General features: G+C 41.0%; 1 protein-coding gene across 1 annotated transcript in view; it reads right to left on the bottom strand.

The window, feature by feature from the left end:
* Positions 1–334: 334 nt before the first annotated feature.
* prkcab (protein kinase C, alpha, b) overlaps positions 335–21,366 on the bottom strand; it is a 219,354-nt gene continuing 198,322 nt past the window's right edge. Inside the window, exons 14-17 of the mRNA XM_067382826.1 lie at positions 14,503–14,583; positions 8,791–8,898; positions 7,991–8,131; positions 335–2,735 (exon numbers count right to left, since the gene is read on the bottom strand). Of these exons, the coding sequence (XP_067238927.1) occupies positions 2,568–2,735; positions 7,991–8,131; positions 8,791–8,898; positions 14,503–14,583 (498 nt within the window). The 3' untranslated portion in view covers positions 335–2,567. The remainder of the gene's footprint in view (positions 2,736–7,990; positions 8,132–8,790; positions 8,899–14,502; positions 14,584–21,366) is intronic.

Here is a 21,366-nt window from a genome sequence, read left to right on the forward strand (position 1 = left end):
GGTCACAGATTATAATGATTTAAATGGAAAGAAATACTGTATTTAAAGACCATTAGGAATTTTTGCATCGTGGCATAAATGTTAGGACAGTTATGCACATTTTCTCCTCAAATCAACATTAACATTCATTTTAAACCTTTTTCTGTAGTTATTCTCAGTGATGATTTTCATCAGATTCTCATTACTGTCATGAAGTATTACAGTGAAAAGCAGCACAAACAACGAAAATTACCATGATTTGAACCTAACAATGTACAGTAAACTTTACAGTAAAAAGCTTTATTTTGCATTTTGCCACATTACAGTAAGGAGAATTTGCATTTAGGGGAAATAAGCTTAAAGGGGCTACATGTAGAATTCAGAAACTCTTGTTATTAGTGACACCGGTGGCCGTTAAGTGAACTACATTCAGCAACTTACACTTGTGCACATGTAACGTACAAGAGACTGACCTTGATTCAAGGCCCCGATATACTCATGGCGAAGTTCTTTTTGTTCTTTGCTAAGAAGTAAAAAGAAGTTAGAAATACCTTTGCAGTGATATACTGTTGAGAAAAATCCAGACGCCATCCACGCTGCTGAGAGCGACGTTTAGATGAATATGTAAATATGTGCTGCACGCTTTCCTCTCAATAACAAAATAAACACACAACAAAAATGTCAGCATGAGAAAGCAGCAGTTCAGAAAGCATCTGATCATAGCGATGTGGATATGTTTGCACCAGCTCTGCAGTTCACCGACATCATGTCGACAGATGAGGTCATTAAAATGACTCTAATGATAGTTTGATTAAAGTATATCTGAGACTATAAGACTATATAGATCTGGCTATAGTTTGAATTAATCCCTTTTCTTTGCATGACACATTGACATTACGGTACAGGATTGCTCTTTTGGCTTTATCCTGAACATTGTATAAGCGTTCATTTCATGCGTCAGTGAAAGGAAGTGAGGCTCTTGAGAGTGTAAACGTCACATCCTTTAGATTTTCCCGAGTACTTCACATAAAAATCAGTCTGCAGGCTTTCATAGACAACCTAAGAAGTCGGGGAAGTCGGTCTCGTTTTTAAGTTTCATTACAAGCTGTTTACACACTGACAGTAAAAAAGTGATTAGTACATGAAAATTCTTACATATAGCCCCTTTAACAGTGAGTGCTGAAAATGTCACAATGCAAAACAAATCTTAATGGTTCTAAAAACTTATTTGGACTTGTTACATGTTCTTTATGTTGTAGCAGTGGTAGGTTTCTTTAGCATAATATGCAAGATTTAAACCAAATACCATTTACATTTCTAACATTACACACGACTCGATATGTTGCATTGGTTATCCATTATCAGGCCCAGGAAGAATCTGCAGACTTGTTTGCTGTGACTGTGAGGGAAAAACTGCGGTATGGGCTTACAGTAAACATCGTTAAATGTGCTAAATGAAGCATTTAATAAAAATGAACATGCAAGTGGTGAGGGACGTGCAGGACAGATGTTCCAATTCTCTGTGAATCTGCAGAGTCCTGCGTATTACCAATGAGGAATCGCTCATTTAGAGCGAGAGAAAAAGTTCTGTATATGTTGACTATGCAATAACCAGACGAGCAGGCAGTGACGGGATTGGAAGTTGTCATGCTAAAACTCGAGGAGAGATAAGGGTTCAAGTTTCAGCCCAAGATAAGGGACACCACCATCTAGTAGGAAATCAATATGCATATATAGAGCTGGATATAAAAACCTTTTGATGCAGTTATATTTTGGCACTCCTATAACAAGATTTAGATTTACAAATATATAATTCAAGAACATTAGAAATGGCAGTAGAGGACATTAAGGAATAGGACACAAAAACCTGCTTCATGTCAGCATGCTTCACACACAATAATCTGAGGACTGGAAAAGGGGATCGTTCACCATCTCCACCATCAAAAATATCTGTAGGTTTTGTAAAATATACCAGGCCTGCACATGACTTCTAGCTGCATACAAGCATTAGATAAACTGTCATCACTACAGTATGAGAACAAACATTATCGTTCTGTTTAAAAGCCTAGAGAGCTGCCTTTCTGTCTACTGCCTACACAAGCAGCATCCTAACTGAGATGGAACCTCATAAAATAACAATTTGTTGGGAACAAGTCTGCACTCTTAAAAATAAAAGTTCCATAGATCTTTTTTTAAGATTTTTGGGTTCTTATAAGAACTTTTTTCTTTTAAAAATCTAAAGAGCCTTTTATGTAATGGAAATGGTCCCATAGATATTAAAGATTCTTCATAGAACCATCAATGCCAATAAAGGACAATTATTTTTAAGAGTGTCTGGTGCCTATAAATGCTCACCAGGCTTTGGAACAGATCGTACATCATCTCCATTAGATATTGCCCTCAAAGTCTGAATGTGGACACATGCTTTTATGATACATCCCCATTCAGCCATCAAAACCGCTTCTCCAGCCCCCCCTCAGTTCAGATATGTTCAGATAAAGGGTATTCAACTGTCTACAAAGATTTGGTGAGTTCATAAATAACATGGATGTGGTTGTTAGTTTGAGCCTCTTCTTCATCGGGCCGTCTCATACCACGCTGTGAAGCGACGATGGGTGAATGAATTCTGGGTTTATGAAAGAGAATCCAGCAAATTCGCTCTGGTCGATGTTGGCGATGACCAGTTGGTCTGGAGGGGTCAGCATGGGCTGTGTGCGGGTGAAGAATTTGTCGAAGTTCTCTGCTGCTTTGCCGCACTGTGAAAGGAAGGGGAGAAGAATGATGTGGCTTATTTTTAGATTCTGTTGAAAAGCTGCAGTGTTCTGAGAGAAAACTCATTCACGTAGGACTTCACAGACATCATGTACGCTCATATGTCCAGTAAATTGAGGATATTATAAAAGTGATTGAAGGGGAATATTCAGGGCTGTGTTAAAGATTGAAATGGCTGCAGTCCAGCACTAGTGCCTGTGGCGTACCAATGCAGTCCTTTGAGGGGGCTCTTTTAACCCCAGGGTCTGCAAACACACATGGGTGGCCACAGGTTGAGATTAATCAGGTTATACCTATAAAAAAACTTCAACACCCATACAGTGAGTAAAGATCAATGCACAGGGTGGGTTGTTTTGATGCAAAAACATGAAAAGACTCTTAAAATAGTCCAGGCCTTTATCATGTGAACTCCTCTATTAAGCCAAGCTGACTAAGGTGGACTAAGGCCATTTTCTGATATGTAGATTGTTTGGTTTAATCTGAAACAGGGACTTAAATTGTTACAGTGTTGCATTTTTTTCTTGGTTTGATTTGCTTTCACTAGGAAACATTTCAAAATGTACCAAAATGCGTCCTATTAATGGTCAGAGTGCACCAGAATCACCACAACCCAACCTCTCCAGAGTTTTCAGGCGATCTCGGACCGATTGTTTTGGTGTGGATACGTTCGATTGTCGTGTTCATAGATGCCTAAATTAACCAAACTAAGACAGAAAACGAGCCAGGTGTGAAAACATTCTTCGAGTCACCAAAACTTATTGCCCTGAACAGGAGATACTTCATTTTTTAATATGATAAATCCTGGCTTCTTCCATTACACTGGGATCTCCTTTTTCAGATGCATGAAAAGGTTTGCGCAGCTTTTTGTTCTTCGTGAACTCTCTGGGCTGAACAAGTGAGCTTCTTTTGGGTAACTTCTGAAGCATGAGAATCATGTTAGCGAAACGTTAGCATCCCAGACAGAAATGATCCGCTTAAATAGGACTATAATACGATCAGGGATTGTTTTATGAGCATTTTGGTACCTTTTATTTACCAAGAGTAAATAGAAAAACTAGTTTTGTTTCATTACAAATGTTGTTATTATAGGAGTAAGCCCCAAGAAGCAGTGGTTTACAGTTAATTTATAACAGCTGAGGGCCATTGTTAGCTGTTATAAATTCACTGTAAACCATGGCTTCACGGGGCTTATTGCTTTTATAAAACGGTTACCACACAATACAAATATTAAAGCTAAAAAATATGTATCAATGCAACTTTCATGAAGTGAAATCATTAAAAAGTTTCCTTCCACTGGAAAAAAATAGTCCCTGACCATGAACAGCAACAGAAGTTACATTATGACACCATTAGATGGCAGCAAAGATTGTCTTTATGAGCGAGTCACTCAGTCGCAAAGACTTTTATATTGAAACGTGTTATGAACAAGACGCAAATGACAAATGCTTTGACTAGCGCTGTCAGTCATGGGAAAACCCCTTGACTGTTAAAAGGACAAGATCGCAGCGGACATTCAAACTGATTTTATTATTATGATGAACATAAGACTGACCTGAAGGAAAATGCTAAATTTGAATGCAGGTAATTCATTTGATATCTCTCAAACAACACTCTTCAACATAATGCAGTAAGCTTCAATGAACAAAATCAATAGAGAACAAACATATGTTTACATTGCTAAGAGTTGTTGTTAAAACATACACAGCAACTTATACATTCAGTGGCACAGTGATACTTATGTAATGTGGTCAGCTGTATGTTTTCGGGAATTTTACAACGGCTTTGAACGCGGCTCAACCAATCCGAAATAAGGTCCGGAACTATACTTTTAATAAAATGACATTTATACCAGTAAAAAAGCACAATTTTAAAGCACAAAAAATAGACACACAAGACAACAAAACTGTTTTATTACTTTGGAGTTTGCAGCACTACTGTTAACAGTCCCTTCTGACGACAGAGTTCTGCCAAGGTACAAGTTCTGAGAACCTTACTACTTCTCACCACTGCTTCCTGATGGTTTAGAGGACATTTACTCCGAGTCGCCTACCGGTTATTCAAAGAATACTACAACGGCGAGCGTGTCAAGTATTAATGCCTCATCTGTCTGGGGAAGCGTGCGCGTAGTCAGGCAAAGCCAAGCGAAAGTATGAACAAGACTTTAGGAAGAGCTCATCATCTCCTGATTTCTCTTACCACACCTAAAATGAACAAAGTAAAAAAGACCCTGTATACTTTTATAATACACATTCCTGATCTTATTATGCATGTGTCATCAGTGCACATTATAAAAAAAAAAAATAATCCACCTGCTCTGAAATGACTTTCCCTTTTCAGCTGACATCACGGAAATCTCCATTCACATTTCATATAGAGCCAATTTTGCACCATTTAATAAATACTGATAGATAAGATCAAGTCTCACTGCACTGTAAACTAAAACGGGACACATTTCATATTTACTTTGAGGACAGACTGATCTTGTGTCAATGTCCTCATTGGCTGGTCAAGGCTATAAACAGTACATTGAACTGTAACAGTGTGAGCTCTCAACCCCCCCCCATTACTTCATTAGGCAGTTCATCAAAGCCTCCCTCTCACTTGTTCAGTGCCTAACAGGATGCTGAACATTGGCAAAGAAAGAAAATGTTTCATTCATCTCAATGATCTGATGATCACCAGACCTGAGAATGGGTACATTTACAGAATGATTTAAGAATCCGAGCCACCAACAAAAAAAGAAGAATTTTGCTGAATTACTGAATTACTCACCCCCATGTCATCCAAGATTACCATGTCCTTCTTTCTTCAGTCAAAAAAAATTAAGGTTTTTGATGAAAACATTCCAGGATTTTTCTCCATATAGTGGACTTCAATGGCCTCCAAACGGTTGAAGGTCAAAATTAGTTTCAGTGCAGCTTCAAAGCGTTCTATGTGATCCCAGATGAGAAATAAGGGTCTACCATCACTCATTTTCTAAAAATAAATAAATAAAAATTTTAGACGTTTTAACCATAAATGCTCATCTTTTTCTCTATTTGAATTCCAGCAGTGTAGATGCTGCCAAGTGTATTACTGCCCTCCACAGGTCAAAGTTTGAACTAAATTGTCATATTCAATTTGCTAGTGCAAGTATATAACAATTAGTTCAAACTTTGACCTGTGGAGGGCAGTAATACACTTAGCAGTGTCTACACTGCCGGAATTCTGAAAGAGAAGAAGAAGAAGAAGAAGAGAGCTAGTTCCAGACGAGCGTTAATGGTTAAAACGTATATAATTTTTAATTTTTTTTTTAGAAAATGAGTGACGATTTCTCTAGATAAGACACTTATTCCTTGTCTGGTATCATTTAAAGCCCTTTGAAGCTGCACTGAAACTGTAATTTTGACCTTCAACCGTTTGGAGTTCATTATAAGGAGAATAATCCTGGAATCTTTACATCAAAAACCTTAATTTCTTTTCGACTGAAGAAAGAAGGACATGGACATCTTGGATGACATTTTAATTTTAATTTTAATTTGAAAGTGAACTAATCCTTTAAGGACCATAGTTAGCATTTAACATGCTAATGTGTACTATTGCTCACTAACAGGTTGATAGCTATCTAGCCAACTAGCACTATCTTCAGTAAGTAATGAAACCCTGAAAATGAAACCCTGTCAAAAAGTGCTGGGAAATCCAATTATTTTCTGTGAGCTGGTTCTTTCTGATGGTTTGTTTCAATGAACTGGTTAAAGAATACCAGTGACTGGAGAAAGAACTGCTATCAGTGTACTGGCGACTCAAGAACTGTTGTGACCATTAAGGGTCAGTTCACCCAAATATGAAAATAATGTCATTTATTACTCACTCACTCCACAACCGTAAGACCTTTGTTCATCTTTGGAACACAAATTAAGATATTTTTGATGAAATACGTGAGGCCTCTATTGAGAGCAAAGCCACCGTCTCCTCTCAAGATCCAGAAAGTTACTAAAGACATATTTAAAACAGTTCATGTGACTACAGTGGTTCAACCTTAATTTTATAAAACGAAGAGAATACTTTTTGTGCGGCAAAAAAACGAAATCACGACTTTTCAATAATATCTAGTGATGGCCAATTTCAAAACACTGCTTTTGTTTCGAATCAGCAGTTCGGATTGCGTATCAAACTGCTGAAATCTTGTGACTTTGACGCTCCAAACCACTGATTTGAAACAAAAGATTTGTAAAGCTTTGAAGCTTCATGAAGCAGTGTTTTGAATTCGGCCCATCACTAGATATTGCTGAAAAGTCGTTATTTTGTTATTTTTGGTGCACAAAAAGTATTGCCGTCACTTCATAATATTAAGGTTGAACCACTGTACATGAACTGTTTTAAATATGTCTTTAGTATCTTTATGGATCTTGAGAGGAGATGGTGACTGCTCTCAATAAAGGCCTCACTGAGCCATTGGATTTCATCAAAATATATCTTAATTTGTGTTCTGAAGATGAACAAAAGTCTTACAGGTGTGGAACGACATGAGGGTGAGTAATAAATGATTGAATTTGAATTTTTGGGTGAACTAACCCATTAACCGACTCTTGACTGGAGAGAGAACTGATATCCGTACTGCTGTTGAGAACTACTTCCATCGCATCACTGTTATAATATTTCCAAAATGTTTTATCTGTTATACGTTATGCTTTTCAGCAAAAGACATTAGAAACTTAAATTTTTCCATCTTTATGAAACCCTTGGCAGACAGTTGACAGCATGTTCTCAGTTCAGTGTACTGTTAGACTAACTGTCAAAAACTTGCATCATATGATCATATACTCTTAGATGTTGGATTATTTAGAATCGGAGTGACTGTCAGGCACAAATTTGCGATGCTGTTTAAGAATGTTCGATGGAACTATGGTTTCAGGAAACTCCAAATCATTGAACTATGTTGCTAACAACAAAAACTGCGAGCATAATTGGTTGACGATGCTTTTGGGAAATGCACTACTGACTGATATAACCAGAGGGCACTAGGAAGTAACACAGCAGCTAGCCATTGGTGGATTCACCAGCTGTAGCCATCTTATGGAGAGGATCATGTAAGGCTAAGACTATGACACATCATACTATTATCAAAGAACAGGAGTTGTGCAAGTAACCGAACCATATCCAGTGGAGTCAACTGTGACCTGACAAAGTGAGTTGTCATCCAACACCAAAAGTGTTGGCAAAGGTGACAGACATGCACACACATCATCTTCACACTCACCACTTTGGGTTTGAAAGGAGGCTGGATCTCTCTGTTGGCCAGCCGTTCCCAGTCAATCCTGCGGAAGAAAGCTTGCTCCTTTATATCCCTCTCACCCTCTGGACCGCAACCAAGGCGCTTAGATGGATGCTTCGTCATCAGCTGTGTGTGTTTGTGTGTGTGTGGACGAGAAGACAGAAATTATTAAACCTGAGACCATCTACCTCAGACTCAATAATCAAAGAAAAATAGGAAGGCTAAATTTAAAGTATAAAACATTTATATTATATCATTTATTTGTCATTATATACAAACGTTTTCCATTTTGGCTAATGTTCCTAACTATCTAACATTAGAGCTTTATTATCACTTTTTTATAAGTACACCGTGACCAAATGATCGAATATAAATACATATCATTTAAAGTTTAACGATATATGAAACTATTCTACATTAACTAATGATACACATAATCATGATGTTAAGGGCCATTATCATAAAGTTTCATCACTGCCTTTACTGACTTTTATATCACCACCATGAATCATATTAATTTTTACTGGCCTCATAGGGGAACATAATCAAACAGAATGGTGGAAAGACAAATAAAATGAAATATTATTATCTTCCACTCAGCTATTATAGCAGGTGATATTTCCATGACTTGAGCTGACAGCAATATTAAAGTACGCAAGTTATTAATCCAAGATGAATATGTAATTTCATCATAGCCTCTGCATTGTTCTTTTCTCATTCAGTGAGCAACGGCATACAAAAATGTGGATGAATAAAGGAGCTGCCGCTGAAGTTTCAGGACTCACCCCTTTACAGATGGACACGGCCTCTTTCGACAGGGATTTAGGGTAGGACACATTGTGCTCCATTATGGACTGAAACAGCTCGTCCTCGTCCTCGCCATCAAATGGAGGCTGTTAGAAAATGCAGCGTGATTACATTTCCATGTATGTTCTAGGATAAAAACATATCAACCAAATAATAAACAAGAGCAAAACAGGGTCTTGAAAATTTTCAAGTTTTATTCTAAATTTTGGTAAAGAGTTATCTTGAGAGATCAAAATAAATGCATCAACCTGCTTAAATTCAATTTCCAAATAATTTTCTTAGTCTTAACTAACATTGCTATCTTTGAAGGGGAGCTATTATGCCCCTTTTTTCAAGATGTAATATAAGTCTCAGGAGTCCCCGGAATGTTTCAGTGAAGTTTCAGCTCAAAATACCCCACAGATCATTTATGTCATGTTGTAAATAGCAATTTTGTGCATGTATCTTTAAATGCAAATGAGCTGCTGCTTCCCGCCCCCTTTCCAGAAGGGGGCAGAGCCTGTACAGCTCTTGCCTCGAATACTCTGCCAAAAACGAACACATCTGTTTAGTTTTGATTATCATATCTATCACGGTCACGCTCACATTGCAGTTCTTCGTCATCAGGAAAGTTAATTATTTGCATGTGTTTAAACAGTTTAAACTTCTGATATATGGTTTTCTAAGCGAACACATTCGTAGCACGCGTACAGAAAGCTGGCTGTCAGACAGCGCATCCCGTGAGTGTTAAACTAAGTTCTCTTTCACATCTTATTGTGTTTAAACTGTCAAATACACACAAGGTTATGTAAAAAACACACACAGTCGGTTATGTCTGTGAACGTAAACAACAGGGATAGAAATCGCATGTGTATATTAGATCTGTGGTGCATTTCCTTCAAAAACAAAACTAATCCACTTCAGTGTCTTCAGCGCCTCAGATGTTGGAAGTTAAAGGTGCAATATGTAAGATTTTTGCAGTAAAATAGCCAAAAACCACTAGGCCAGTGTTATATATTTTGTTCACTTGAGTACTTACAATATCAAAACTATTTTCCAACTATTTGTAAATCGTGAGAAAATTGCAATTTTAACCAAGGCTCTTTGATGTGTGAGGAGTCACCTAACAGTTGCGTCATACCGGTTTTATTTTGCAGAAACCATGGAAACACCAAAGACGTTTTAATATATTACATGTTTTAATAGACAAGGGAACAACTGTTTTAATATATTTATAGACAGAAAACGAATCAATGTTATATAACTCAACACGTTTAGTCTTACCGTTTAAATCTAATTTTCTAGATTTTTTTGCGAGTACCATGCTTTACCATGCCTCAGAGAAAAACACTATTTTGTCAAGTAGCTAACATAGCATAATCAGATGCAGCTTAATTTTTAGTAACAGTAATACATAATTTTCTCCATCATACAATACATTTTAAAATTAATTGCATGCCATTTATCAACACAAGCCATCCAGCATTTAACATGATATCCTAAATTCAGCAGTTGCTGAGTGAACGCACAGAGTAACGTTATGACATAATTTTCAACACTCTCAAATGTATCTAACAAGATAAACGGAGCTGCGTTACCTCATACTCATGACCGGAATAGCGGAAGCGGCGACTCTGGCATAATAAAAGTTCTACTGCTCGTGAAGCATGTGTTGTGCAATCGCTCCAGTGGCCTCAATCAGCTCCCACAACACTCGCTCCTGCTCTGCTTCATACTACAGTAACGTTAATAATCGCATCCATGAACATGATTTCTTTCCGAGTCCAATCCCTATTCTTTTGCAGGTGAAGACCACATGTCCAAAGATTCTGCGCTCAAACTTGGCGTCATCAAGCTACGCCTTTGTTTTGAATAGGCCTCTAGCGACCTCTAGCGGACAGAAATCCTACATATTGCACCTTTAATGAAGACAGTTATGTTCACCCTGACATCCAACAACAAAACACCTCAATCGCTTACAAGACATTCGTTGCTACAGCTGCTCCGGCGTCGAGACAATGGCGAACAGTATACAACTCGCTCAGGGTGGAAACTATGCTAATACGACAGAGTCCGTCAGCAGTCATGGGCGGAACCTGTACAAAGTGACATCACATTGCTCAGAAAATGAAAACAGCTTGTTCTTTGAGACTGTATGGGCATTTTAAAAAAAGGAGTAGATGGATTTTTTTTTCATTATAGGGTGGTACACTCTGCCAACACCACGTAAAAGTGAATTTTGGATAATAGGTCCCCTTTAAACATGGCAACAGTCTAATATTGTCAACAGACCTATAAAGACAATTGTTTTGTTTTTTTATGAAGTTGAGATTGATTCTGTGGTACAGCTTGAGCTCAAAGTCTCTTTGTCTCCCATTCTTTACAGCTGAATATTAGTCCGTCTCAAGTCTCCGGAAGTCTCCGTCTCCGGAAGTACTGACAGCCGCAACCTCCTCATGCTGATGGGTCATTAGCAGACACCCACAGAACTCAATACAACAGTTTCTGAAGAGGGCCAATGCACATTTATGTCATGATTCCTGAGTCCTTTTACAGTCTTTTTTTTTGTTGTATCCTCATAGCAGTGGGATGATATTACATAAGCAGGAATCATTCCAGGATGGGGGTGTCTAAGACAAAACCATCTAAAGTAAAACACACCAACTGTAAAACAAGATTCTTCTGTTGGGTAATTAGACCCGGGAGTCAGTGAGAGGAAGCTGAGATGTAAACCACGTAACCTTGGTAACCATTCTGGCAGAAAGTATAGATGACACAGGAAGTGCGTTTCACACTGAGGCCTGAGAAGCAGTCTGTATAAATGAATCTCACTGAAATGAACAGAGAATATTCCAGAAGAGATGAATAAAGCTGTTTATTCATCATGTCCGATGCAGAGTGAAGTGCATGCATGCAAATGTATGAAACCAATGCTGCCATTACAAACATGTTTTTGTTGTTTTTCCATATTACCGCCGCTACGTTCTGTGAAATACAACATGATCTTATGAGAATTTGTATGTATTTTACGTAAAGTGGGTTCTACCAAACACACAATTACTTATGTTTGCATAGACACTGAAACAATATTGATCTATGACAGCGTCTTAAACCAAAATTATTTACGTATGAGCAACTTTATCCTTACACATTTTTTTTGCATATGTGTATATATTTTTATATAATGTTAGGGTTTGGTTTAGAGGTAGGAGTGGGATTAGCAGCTTAAAAATATCTATTTAATGAAACTAAAATTGTCATTGTATATTTGGCCAATACCTTTTATTCTTTTTATACTATACTAAATTTAAATATACAAATTTATTTATTGTAAATATTTTACGATGCTAAGATGCTTTTAAAACAGTGTACCTATTTTTTATTATGCACCGTTTTGCCTCAGACTTTCTGGAACAAGCAGTGGCAGGAGAAAACAGGCAGAGATGAGGATCTAAGTGCAGGGTTTTTAATAAAGTAACAAAATAAACAAATAACTGAAAACACAAGAAACAAAGAAACAGAAGCACGAGCAGAACTGGAACCATTACAAACAATAACTGAAAAACACAAGGGCTATACACACACAAGGGGTAACAAGCCTAAGGTAAAACGTTAACAAGACACAATCGAGGGAGAAACTACAAACTGACTACAAAAAGGCACATGGCATGGAAAACATAGACAAACAAAGAGAATATACACTCAGAGTACACAGATGTAAATGTATTTTTTGTTTTTACAGAGATATTTGAAAATAACTAACAGCATGTCACAAATACTGCCCACTAAATTTAACCATTAACTGCATGAATGTTTCCGCCAATCATTAATACATATTTGGGTCTTTAGCGACCCGGATCTATATCTAAGACGGATGGATCTGCCGTAAGAGTGTAAAACTCTCTTGATATTTAAATAACAACTATAAAATAATTAAATAAAGCATACTTCGTTACCTATTGGAACTTGGAAAGGAAATTTGAGCAGATGCTTTTTACCATCATCACTGTCATTATCAGAGGTCATTTTCCCAGTGCATTCAGCATCTGGCTCATATTCGCCATCTCAAACATATTCTCAAAACTATCATTTTCACTGTCTGTCATCAATATTCTGATCGCCAACGTAACCCTTCCTGTTCGAACTTCCCGCTCTAAGCAGGACTCGAACCCGGGTCTGCTGGCATGGGAGTCGGGCGCTCTAACAAGGAATCTCTAACAACAACTCTAACCGCAGTCTATAGCCTCAGTTACTAGAACGTCTCTTGAGTTCAGAGAAGTGAGGTTTACATGCACAGCTGTTACATTTATCCCCCTAAACCCCACTCTCATCTGGGTCATGGCACCAACGGTAACCCCTCCTGTTCGAACCTCCCGCTCTAAGCGGGATTCGAACCCGTGTTCACTGGCATGGGAGTCGGGCACTCTAACAAGGAGGCTAAAGACTGCAGTCTCACACCTATGATTGGACTGCATACCTATGATTGCAGTCCTGATCACAGCAGGACTGCAATCATAGGTATTCACTAGAATGCCTCTTGAGTTCAGAGAAGTGAGGTTTACATGCACAGTTGTTACACTCATCCCCCTAAACCCCTCTCCCATCCGGGACATGGCACCAATATCACCCCTCCTGTTCAAACCGCCTGCTCTAAGCGGGATTCGAACCTGTGTTCGCTGGCATGGGAGTCGGCGCTCTAACAAGGAGGCTAAAGACTGCAGTCTCTAGCTTCAGTCACTAGAGCATCTCTTGAGTTCAGGGAAGTGAGGTTTACACGCACAGCTCTTACTAGCCTATGTCTGTTACACTCATCCCCTAAACCTCACTCTCATCTGGGTCAAGGCACCAATGTAAAACCTCCTGTTCGAACTGCCCACTCTAAGTGGGACTCGAACCCGGTTCTGCTGATGTGAGGTTTACACGCACAGCTCTTACGAGTCTACGTCTGTTACACTGACAGCTTCTAAACCAGACCCACCATCAAGTAACAATGACACTAATATTTGACTACATTCAGTACATGCTCTGCAGTAAATCTCTGAGACGTTTCAAGTTTTTCTGATGATATTTGTGTATTCTTTTGTTTTATACTTTTGGGTAAATATGAGTGAAACATCACATCATCATTGTGAATCAGACATCGCCACCTTGAGGAATAAAGGTGAATTGCACTTATAGGGTCATCAGAGATTCAAGTACTGTTGCGCAGAAAAAATATACTTAGAGACCCAATACACTTTTTACAAAAAAAATATTCAAAAACAGACATTATTTTATAATTTTATATTGTTTCTAGTTGTATAATTTATTATAAATAGATTGAGGAATACTAACTTTAAAAAAAATAATGAAGGGTAGTGAAAGACATCCCGGGTCGATAAAGACCCGAGTTATGCATTTAAGGGTTAATATGTATTGAACACAGAAGGTAAAAAACAAAGTTGCAAAATTCAGCAGGACATAAATGTACCATGAAAATGTAACTCTTGTTCCATTAGAAGCACTTTGTGCAAACTAAACTCAGTTCTTTCTCTGTTGCTCAGAGACATCATGTTGTGCTGCATGTTATTTTCTGTGGCGTTGGCTGATCACAGCAGGACTGCAATCATAGGTATTCAAAGCAGCTCTGAAAAGCCTCACTGTCTGACTCATTTTAGTACTAGAGAGAATACTAAATGATTTGCAAAAACTTTCTGTGCACGTCCACCTACCTGCCCAGCCAGCATCTCGTAGAGGAGCACACCGTACGCCCACCAGTCCACTGATTTCCCGTACGGCTGATAGGCGATTATCTATGGAGGAAGAGGAAATGAACATGTGCATCATTTTTCTGTCCAGTCATTCATTCAACTCTCATGGGCTCTTAGGAAACTCTATTCAATTTGTCAAGAGCACAATGCACATTTTATTACTGCTCAAGGGGCTCGCTCTGCTATTTTTTTTTTTTTTTTTTGGATTTGCTGCGTGTAATAATTGCCTTTTCCCCCTCACCAGTCCTTTTACACCCACATATTCAGCACATACACACTAATGAGTGTGTATAATCATAGGGGAAGTTAATGAGGGCTTTGTTAAGCATAGAGACTGTATGTTTCATGTCACACTCTTCCTCTTCATGTGTGCTTTAGAAATAACTGCGTAGTTGTGTCACTTTCCACAAATAGAGAACAAATTGGTGCCCTATTACTTTTTTTAAAGCAATAACATCACTCAGGCCATATTCTTTATAGAGAGAACTACATAAAATTAGTATAGCATGAAAATCAGCTAGGTTATCTGTAGACACCCCTTTGCAACTCATAAAACAATGATTTTGATATAGGCTAAACTATATATATATTTTTTTTTTTAAATTGACACACAAAGCAAAAATATCTGGACATTTTCTACAGCATGATGGGAAGATAAGAAAATATTCTCATTATATTTTCTAATATAATGCAGTGTTTATGCCAAGCACAATTATTCTTCCCTGTTACTAAAATTATTATGAGAAAAAATGTCTAAGAATATATTATAATTTTTCTTTAACTTAATGTAATTATAGGTTTAACAAAACTACAAATATTTGGTCCATATTAAATATAATGTGATTATATTTAATAAAAAGATCATACCATATTTAGTCTGACCTCCTGAGGTAGATAAACAAGATTATACAAAGAGTTTTACAAAGAGTTTTGGAAGGCAGTGAACCGCTGCTACACGGTTGCTTATACAGGCTTTAGTTCAAAAATAAAACATCATAAAATAATCATCTGGATGCTTTGGGTGCGTGTTTGAGTGACACACAGGTTGTTTTGGTGAGGAACAGGAAGCTCTTGAGTGTCTAATACACTTCATTCACGGTAAGGTCATACACTCATAGACATAGTGCACACTGTCTACCAGCATCCACATCAAAAGCCTGACCTTAAAAGGCCTCATACACAACACACACAACAGATAAACAGATGAATACATAATACAGTCATACTAATAAAACTGACGTCTTGAGAAATGTTATACGTTGCTACATGAGCTCAATATTTACTTGAATTTCATTCAGGCTCTGTATAATAATACTTAATAGTAAAAAATGGCCTAGCACAGTGTTTCTCCAAGGGCATCTATCTAAATAAATCTGAGGGTCTGCATGAAAACAAAGTCAATATATCACTCTGACCCTCTGGTGTGTGTCGGTCAAAAAATACATTTTTTTTTATTATTACTATTTCAATGAAATGATTGTACTATATTTTACTTCGATAATGTTTTTTTTATTAATATTTTGTATTTTAAGGGATTTTATTTTGCTAAATTATATTTATGGAGTAGTTATAATCCATGTATTCACTTTTTGAGCATGGATCTGAAAATGAAATTTCCATTTTTTCTTAAACTGTCATAAATCTTGAATGCTTTGAAGCAGAGACTTTAGTTTGGTCTCTTTTTAATGACACATGGCATATTATTGCTGAAGTGAAAAAAAGTTTAATGATCTTGAAATAAGTGGAACAACTTTATATTAAGTGGCCTTAACTACTATGTACTTACATTTAAATTAATAATTTGATACAATGCACTTATTGTGTACATACATGTCTTTACATTGTACTTATATAAAAACACCTGCATGCAATTACATCTGTAACTAATTTCTGTAATTACATTTATAATTAAACTGTTGACCATCCCTTACACCTTACCCCTACCCTTAAACCTACCCATACCAGGTTTGTCCCTAACCTTACCCGTATCCCACCTCAATAGCTGCAAATGTGTTTTGCAATTCAATATGAACCCAATAAGTACATTGTACTTATTTTTTGATAGTAGTTAAGGCCACTTAATATAAAGTGGGACCAATAAGTTTTACATTTATTGTTATAAAATATGCACAAAAATACAATTTTACATTTTTAAATGAAATATATATATTTCCAAAACATTTTACTCTAAAACTGTGCGAAAATCAAAGCCATAAATCTAAATAAGCTGTGTTACAAATTTGAGGTTGATATCTCAAAAAATGAGCTTTCGGTAAGAATTTGTTTGGACAAAGTACCAAACGTTTCCAATAGATGAAATTTGTTTCAATGCGGTCATTATTGGCCACGAACAATAAAAGTGTGACTATTTTTTCAGGACCATTTAACCTTTTTGAATAATGTCCAGGATTTTTTTTTTTATGTGTGTTCACACAGCAAGTGCCAAAAGTTTTACCAAGGTTCGTACCATTCTGATGAAGTAAAAATAAATAAATAAATAAATAAATGTTTCGGCCAAAAATGACCAAACAGCACTGGAGGGGTTAAAGGATTAGGACAAAACAATCTACACAATCCCAGACAAGGATACATATATATATATATATATATATATATATATATATATATATATATATATATATATATATATATATATATATATATATATATATACGTTTTAACAATAAATGCCCATTTTGAACTAGCTCTCTGGTTAAAGTTTGAACTTATTGTTATATACTTGCACTGGCATATTGTATATGACAATTTAGTTCAAACTTTGACCTGTGGAGGGCAGTAATACACTTAGCAGTGTTTACACTGCTGGAATTCAAATAGAGAAGAAGAAAAGAGCTAGTTCAAGATGAGCATTTATGGTTAAAACATATAAATTTTTTTAGAAAATGAACGTCTCGGTTACGTATGTAACCCTCGTTCCCTGAAGGAGGGAACGGAGACGTACGTCAGTAGTGACCGACGAATTGGGATATCGCTTAGAGAGCCCTATCATCTTCGTGTAAACTAAAACAAGCCCGTCAGGTGTATATAAATAGGAAGCAGATGCAATCGCACTCTGTTTTTCGCTGAGGAGACAACTGGTGTCCGCGCTACAGCGAGGGTACAGAAACTGTGGCGACGGGACGTACGTCTCCGTTCCCTCCTTCAGGGAACGAGGGTTACATACGTAACCGAGACGTTCCCTTTCAGTCGGTCACGTTCGACGTACGTCAGTAGTGACCGACGAATTGGGATCCCAACTAAAGCGCCACAGTTACGAAACCCCTTCCAGTGCCCAGCGCAAGCTCAGCCGCCCATAGCACCGGCTGGCGGTGAAGGGGGCGAGCTTACACCGAGAGAGTCTACTGCTGTCTAACCACTACCCACTAAGTAAACTAGACACACTGGGGAAGCGAACCCGTAAGGCACGCTGCGGAGACCACTACCTACCCAATGGGGGATGAGTTTACGTGGGAAATACACACATGGACTGGCCCGGGGGGGCAGTACGCATATGGAGTCCCTGGGATGGCTCCACCTGGTTAGGGGGAGACTCATCTGACAGGTGACAGCAGAGCTGGCTCTGCTAAGGGAAAGACACGGACTCGGCCCGTAGGGAGTTTTAAACCGTGGAAAATACACATATGGACCGCTCACGTAGAGGGGTCACGGCATATGGGCCCCAGCCGACAGACAGCGTCAGCGATGGATGTAGGCCTGGCACCAGACACTCCGCAATGTCCGAGCCGAAGGGGGAGGCGGAGGAACTCGACAGGGTTCGCCACGCGGGGAACACGACTGGAGTGAAAGTATGCACGTATCCGGCCAGTGGCGGGAATGGCATTGCAAGCCGACACTTAGAGTGGGAACAACACGTCTACCGACTAGTGGATGCGAGTACACGTGAGGATACCAGCTCTACACGTAGGCTATAAAACCTAGCGAACGTGTTTGGTGTCGCCCAGCCCGCAGCTCTACAGATATCTGTCAGCGAGGCGCCATGAGCCAGCGCCCAGGAAGAGGCCACCCCTCTGGTGGAGTGGGCTCTCAACCCGAGCGGGCAAGGCACGCCCTGGGATTCGTACGCCAAGGCGATGGCATCCACTATCCAGTGGGCCATCCTCTGCTTGGAGACAGCCTTTCCCTTCTGCTGGCCTCCGTAACAGATGAAGAGCTGATCTGAGGTCCTGAAGCTTCGCGTTCTGTCCACGTAAACGCGCAGAGCGCGGACGGGACAGAGCAAAGCTAGGGCTGGGTCTGCCTCCTCCGAGGGCAGCGCTTGCAGGTTCACTACCTGATCTCTGAAGGGAGTGGTAGGAACCTTGGGCACGTATCCAGGCCGGGGTCTCAGGATGACGTGAGAATCACTGGGCCCGAATTCTAGGCACGTTTCGTCGACCGAAAATGCATGCATTATCAGATCGTGTTTCCCCAGGGACTTACCCACAACTGCATGGTGATGTGCGGCAATAGCGGCAACATACACCTTGAGGGTGGAGGGAGACAGCCTTCGCTCCAACCCATCTTGCAGAAAGGAAAGCACGGATCCGACCGAACATGATCGGGGGTCCTCTCGGCGAGAGGCGCACCATTCGACGAACAGGTTCCACTTCAACGCATAGAGATTCCTAGTGGAAGGAGCTCTAGCGGAAGTGAAGGTGTCTACAACCGCTTGCGGGAGATCACTCAGAACCTCCGCATCCCGTCCAGGGACCACACGTGGAGGTTCCATAGATCGGGACGCGGGTGCCACAGGGTGCCCCGTCTCTGAGTCAGGAGGTCCTTCCTCAGAGGAATCGGCCAGGGAGGGGCTGTCGCGAGGAGGATGAGGTCTGAGAACCAGGTCCGAGTGGGCCAGTACGGAGCCACTAACAGAACCTGCTCCCCGTCCTCCCTGACCTTGCACAGGAGTTGTGCGAGAAGGCTCACTGGGGGAAACGCATATTTGCGCAGACTCGGGGGCCAGCTGTGTGCCAGGGCATCCGTGCCGAGCGTGCCGCCGGTCAGGGAATAAAACCACTGGCAGTGGGCAGTTTCTGGGGAGGCAAACAGGTCTACCTGAGCCTCGCCGAAATGCTGCCAAATCAGCTAAACCGCCTGGGGGTGGAGCCGCCACTCGCCCGCAAGTGGAGGCTGCCGTGACAGCTCGTCGGCTGCACGGTTGAGCACACCTGGGACATGAGTGGCCCGAAGGGACCTCAGATACTTCTGACTCCACAACAAGAGATGGCGGGCGAGTTGCGACATGCGACGGGAGCGTAGACTACCCTGACGGTTGATGTACGCAACGGCCGCAGTGCTGTCTGAGCGGACTAGAACGTGCTTGCCTGACAACAGCTTCTTGAAGTGGGCCAACGCAAGACGTACCGCTAGCAACTCGAGGCAATTGATATGCCAATGCAGCTGAGGCCCCGTCCAAAGACCTGCCACTGCATGCCCGTTGTACGTGGCCCCCCATCCCGTGGCAGAGACATCTGTGGAGACCACAGCATGCCTGGACACTTGTTCGAGGGGTACTCCAGCCCGCAGGAACGAAGGGTCCGACCACCGGACAAGGGTGCAACGGCAGCTCGGTGTCACGGGGACACGGAGCGTGCCGCACTGCCACGCCCATCTCGGGACCCGGCCACGGAGCCAGTGTTGAAGCGGTCTCATATGAAGCAATCCGAGCGGCGTGACCGCGGCTGCAGATGCCATATGCCCCAGGAGCCTCTGAAAATCTTTCAGTGGAGCCGCTGTCCTGCGCTTGAGCGAACTCAGGCAGTTCAACACCGACTGGACGCGCGCCTCTGTGAGACGCGCAGTCCGTGCAACCGAGTCTAGCTCGAGACCGAGATAAGAGATCCTCTGCCCGGGGGCGAGTTTGCTCTTATCCCAGTTGACCCGAAGACCCAACCGGCTGAGGTGAGCTAAAACCATGTCCCTGTGTTCGCACAACTGCTCTCGCGAGCTGGCCAGGATCAGCCAGTCGTCGAGATAGTTGAGAATACGAACGCCCTGTTGCTTGAGGGGAACAATGGCCGCCTCCGCAACCTTCGTAAAGACGCGGGGTGACAGGGCCAGCCCGAAGGGTAGGACTTTGTACTGATATGCCCGACCCTCGAACGCAAACCGGAGGAAGGGTCTGTGTCGAGGCAGAATCGAGACATGAAAGTACGCGTCCTTCAGGTCTATTGCTGCAAATCAATCCCGGGAACGGACGCATTCGAAAATGCGCTTCTGCGTGAGCATCTTGAACGGCATCTTGTGAAGGTACCGGTTCAGGACGCGCAGATCCAGGATTGGCCGTAGCCCACCGCCCTTTTTCGGTACAATGAAGTAGGGGCTGTAGAACCCCGACTTCATATCGGCTGGAGGGACCGGCTCGATTGCATCCTTCGCCAGCAGGACAGCAATCTCCGCCCGGAGAACAGGTGCACTGTCCAACGACACCTGAGTGAAGTGGACACCCCTGAAAACCGGGGGACGCCGGGCGAACTGAATCGCATAGCCGAGTCTGACAGTGCGAATGAGCCAGCGGGACGGGCTGGGAAGCGTGATCCACGCCTCCAGACTCCGAGCCAGCGGGACCAAAGGCACCACAGACGCACCGGGGGTGGGGCAGCAAGGCAGAGAGGGACCCGACTCGGACGGCATGGGAGCGGCCGGGAGTGAGGTCGGACTCTGCGAGGCAGCAGTGCGAATGGGAGACGGCGCACGGGACGCGGTCTGCGCCATCACACTGCCGCCTACTGGCGGAATGGGAGGGGGTTGCGAGTGGCGAGGCGGGGCCTGGCACACTGGCGAACGCGCCCTCTTGTGACCTGGAGTTTGAGGAAACTGCTCTTT

The sequence above is a fragment of the Chanodichthys erythropterus genome, chromosome 3, assembly GCF_024489055.1.
Source record: "Chanodichthys erythropterus isolate Z2021 chromosome 3, ASM2448905v1, whole genome shotgun sequence".
In the NCBI taxonomy this organism is placed as follows: domain Eukaryota; kingdom Metazoa; phylum Chordata; class Actinopteri; order Cypriniformes; family Xenocyprididae; genus Chanodichthys; species Chanodichthys erythropterus.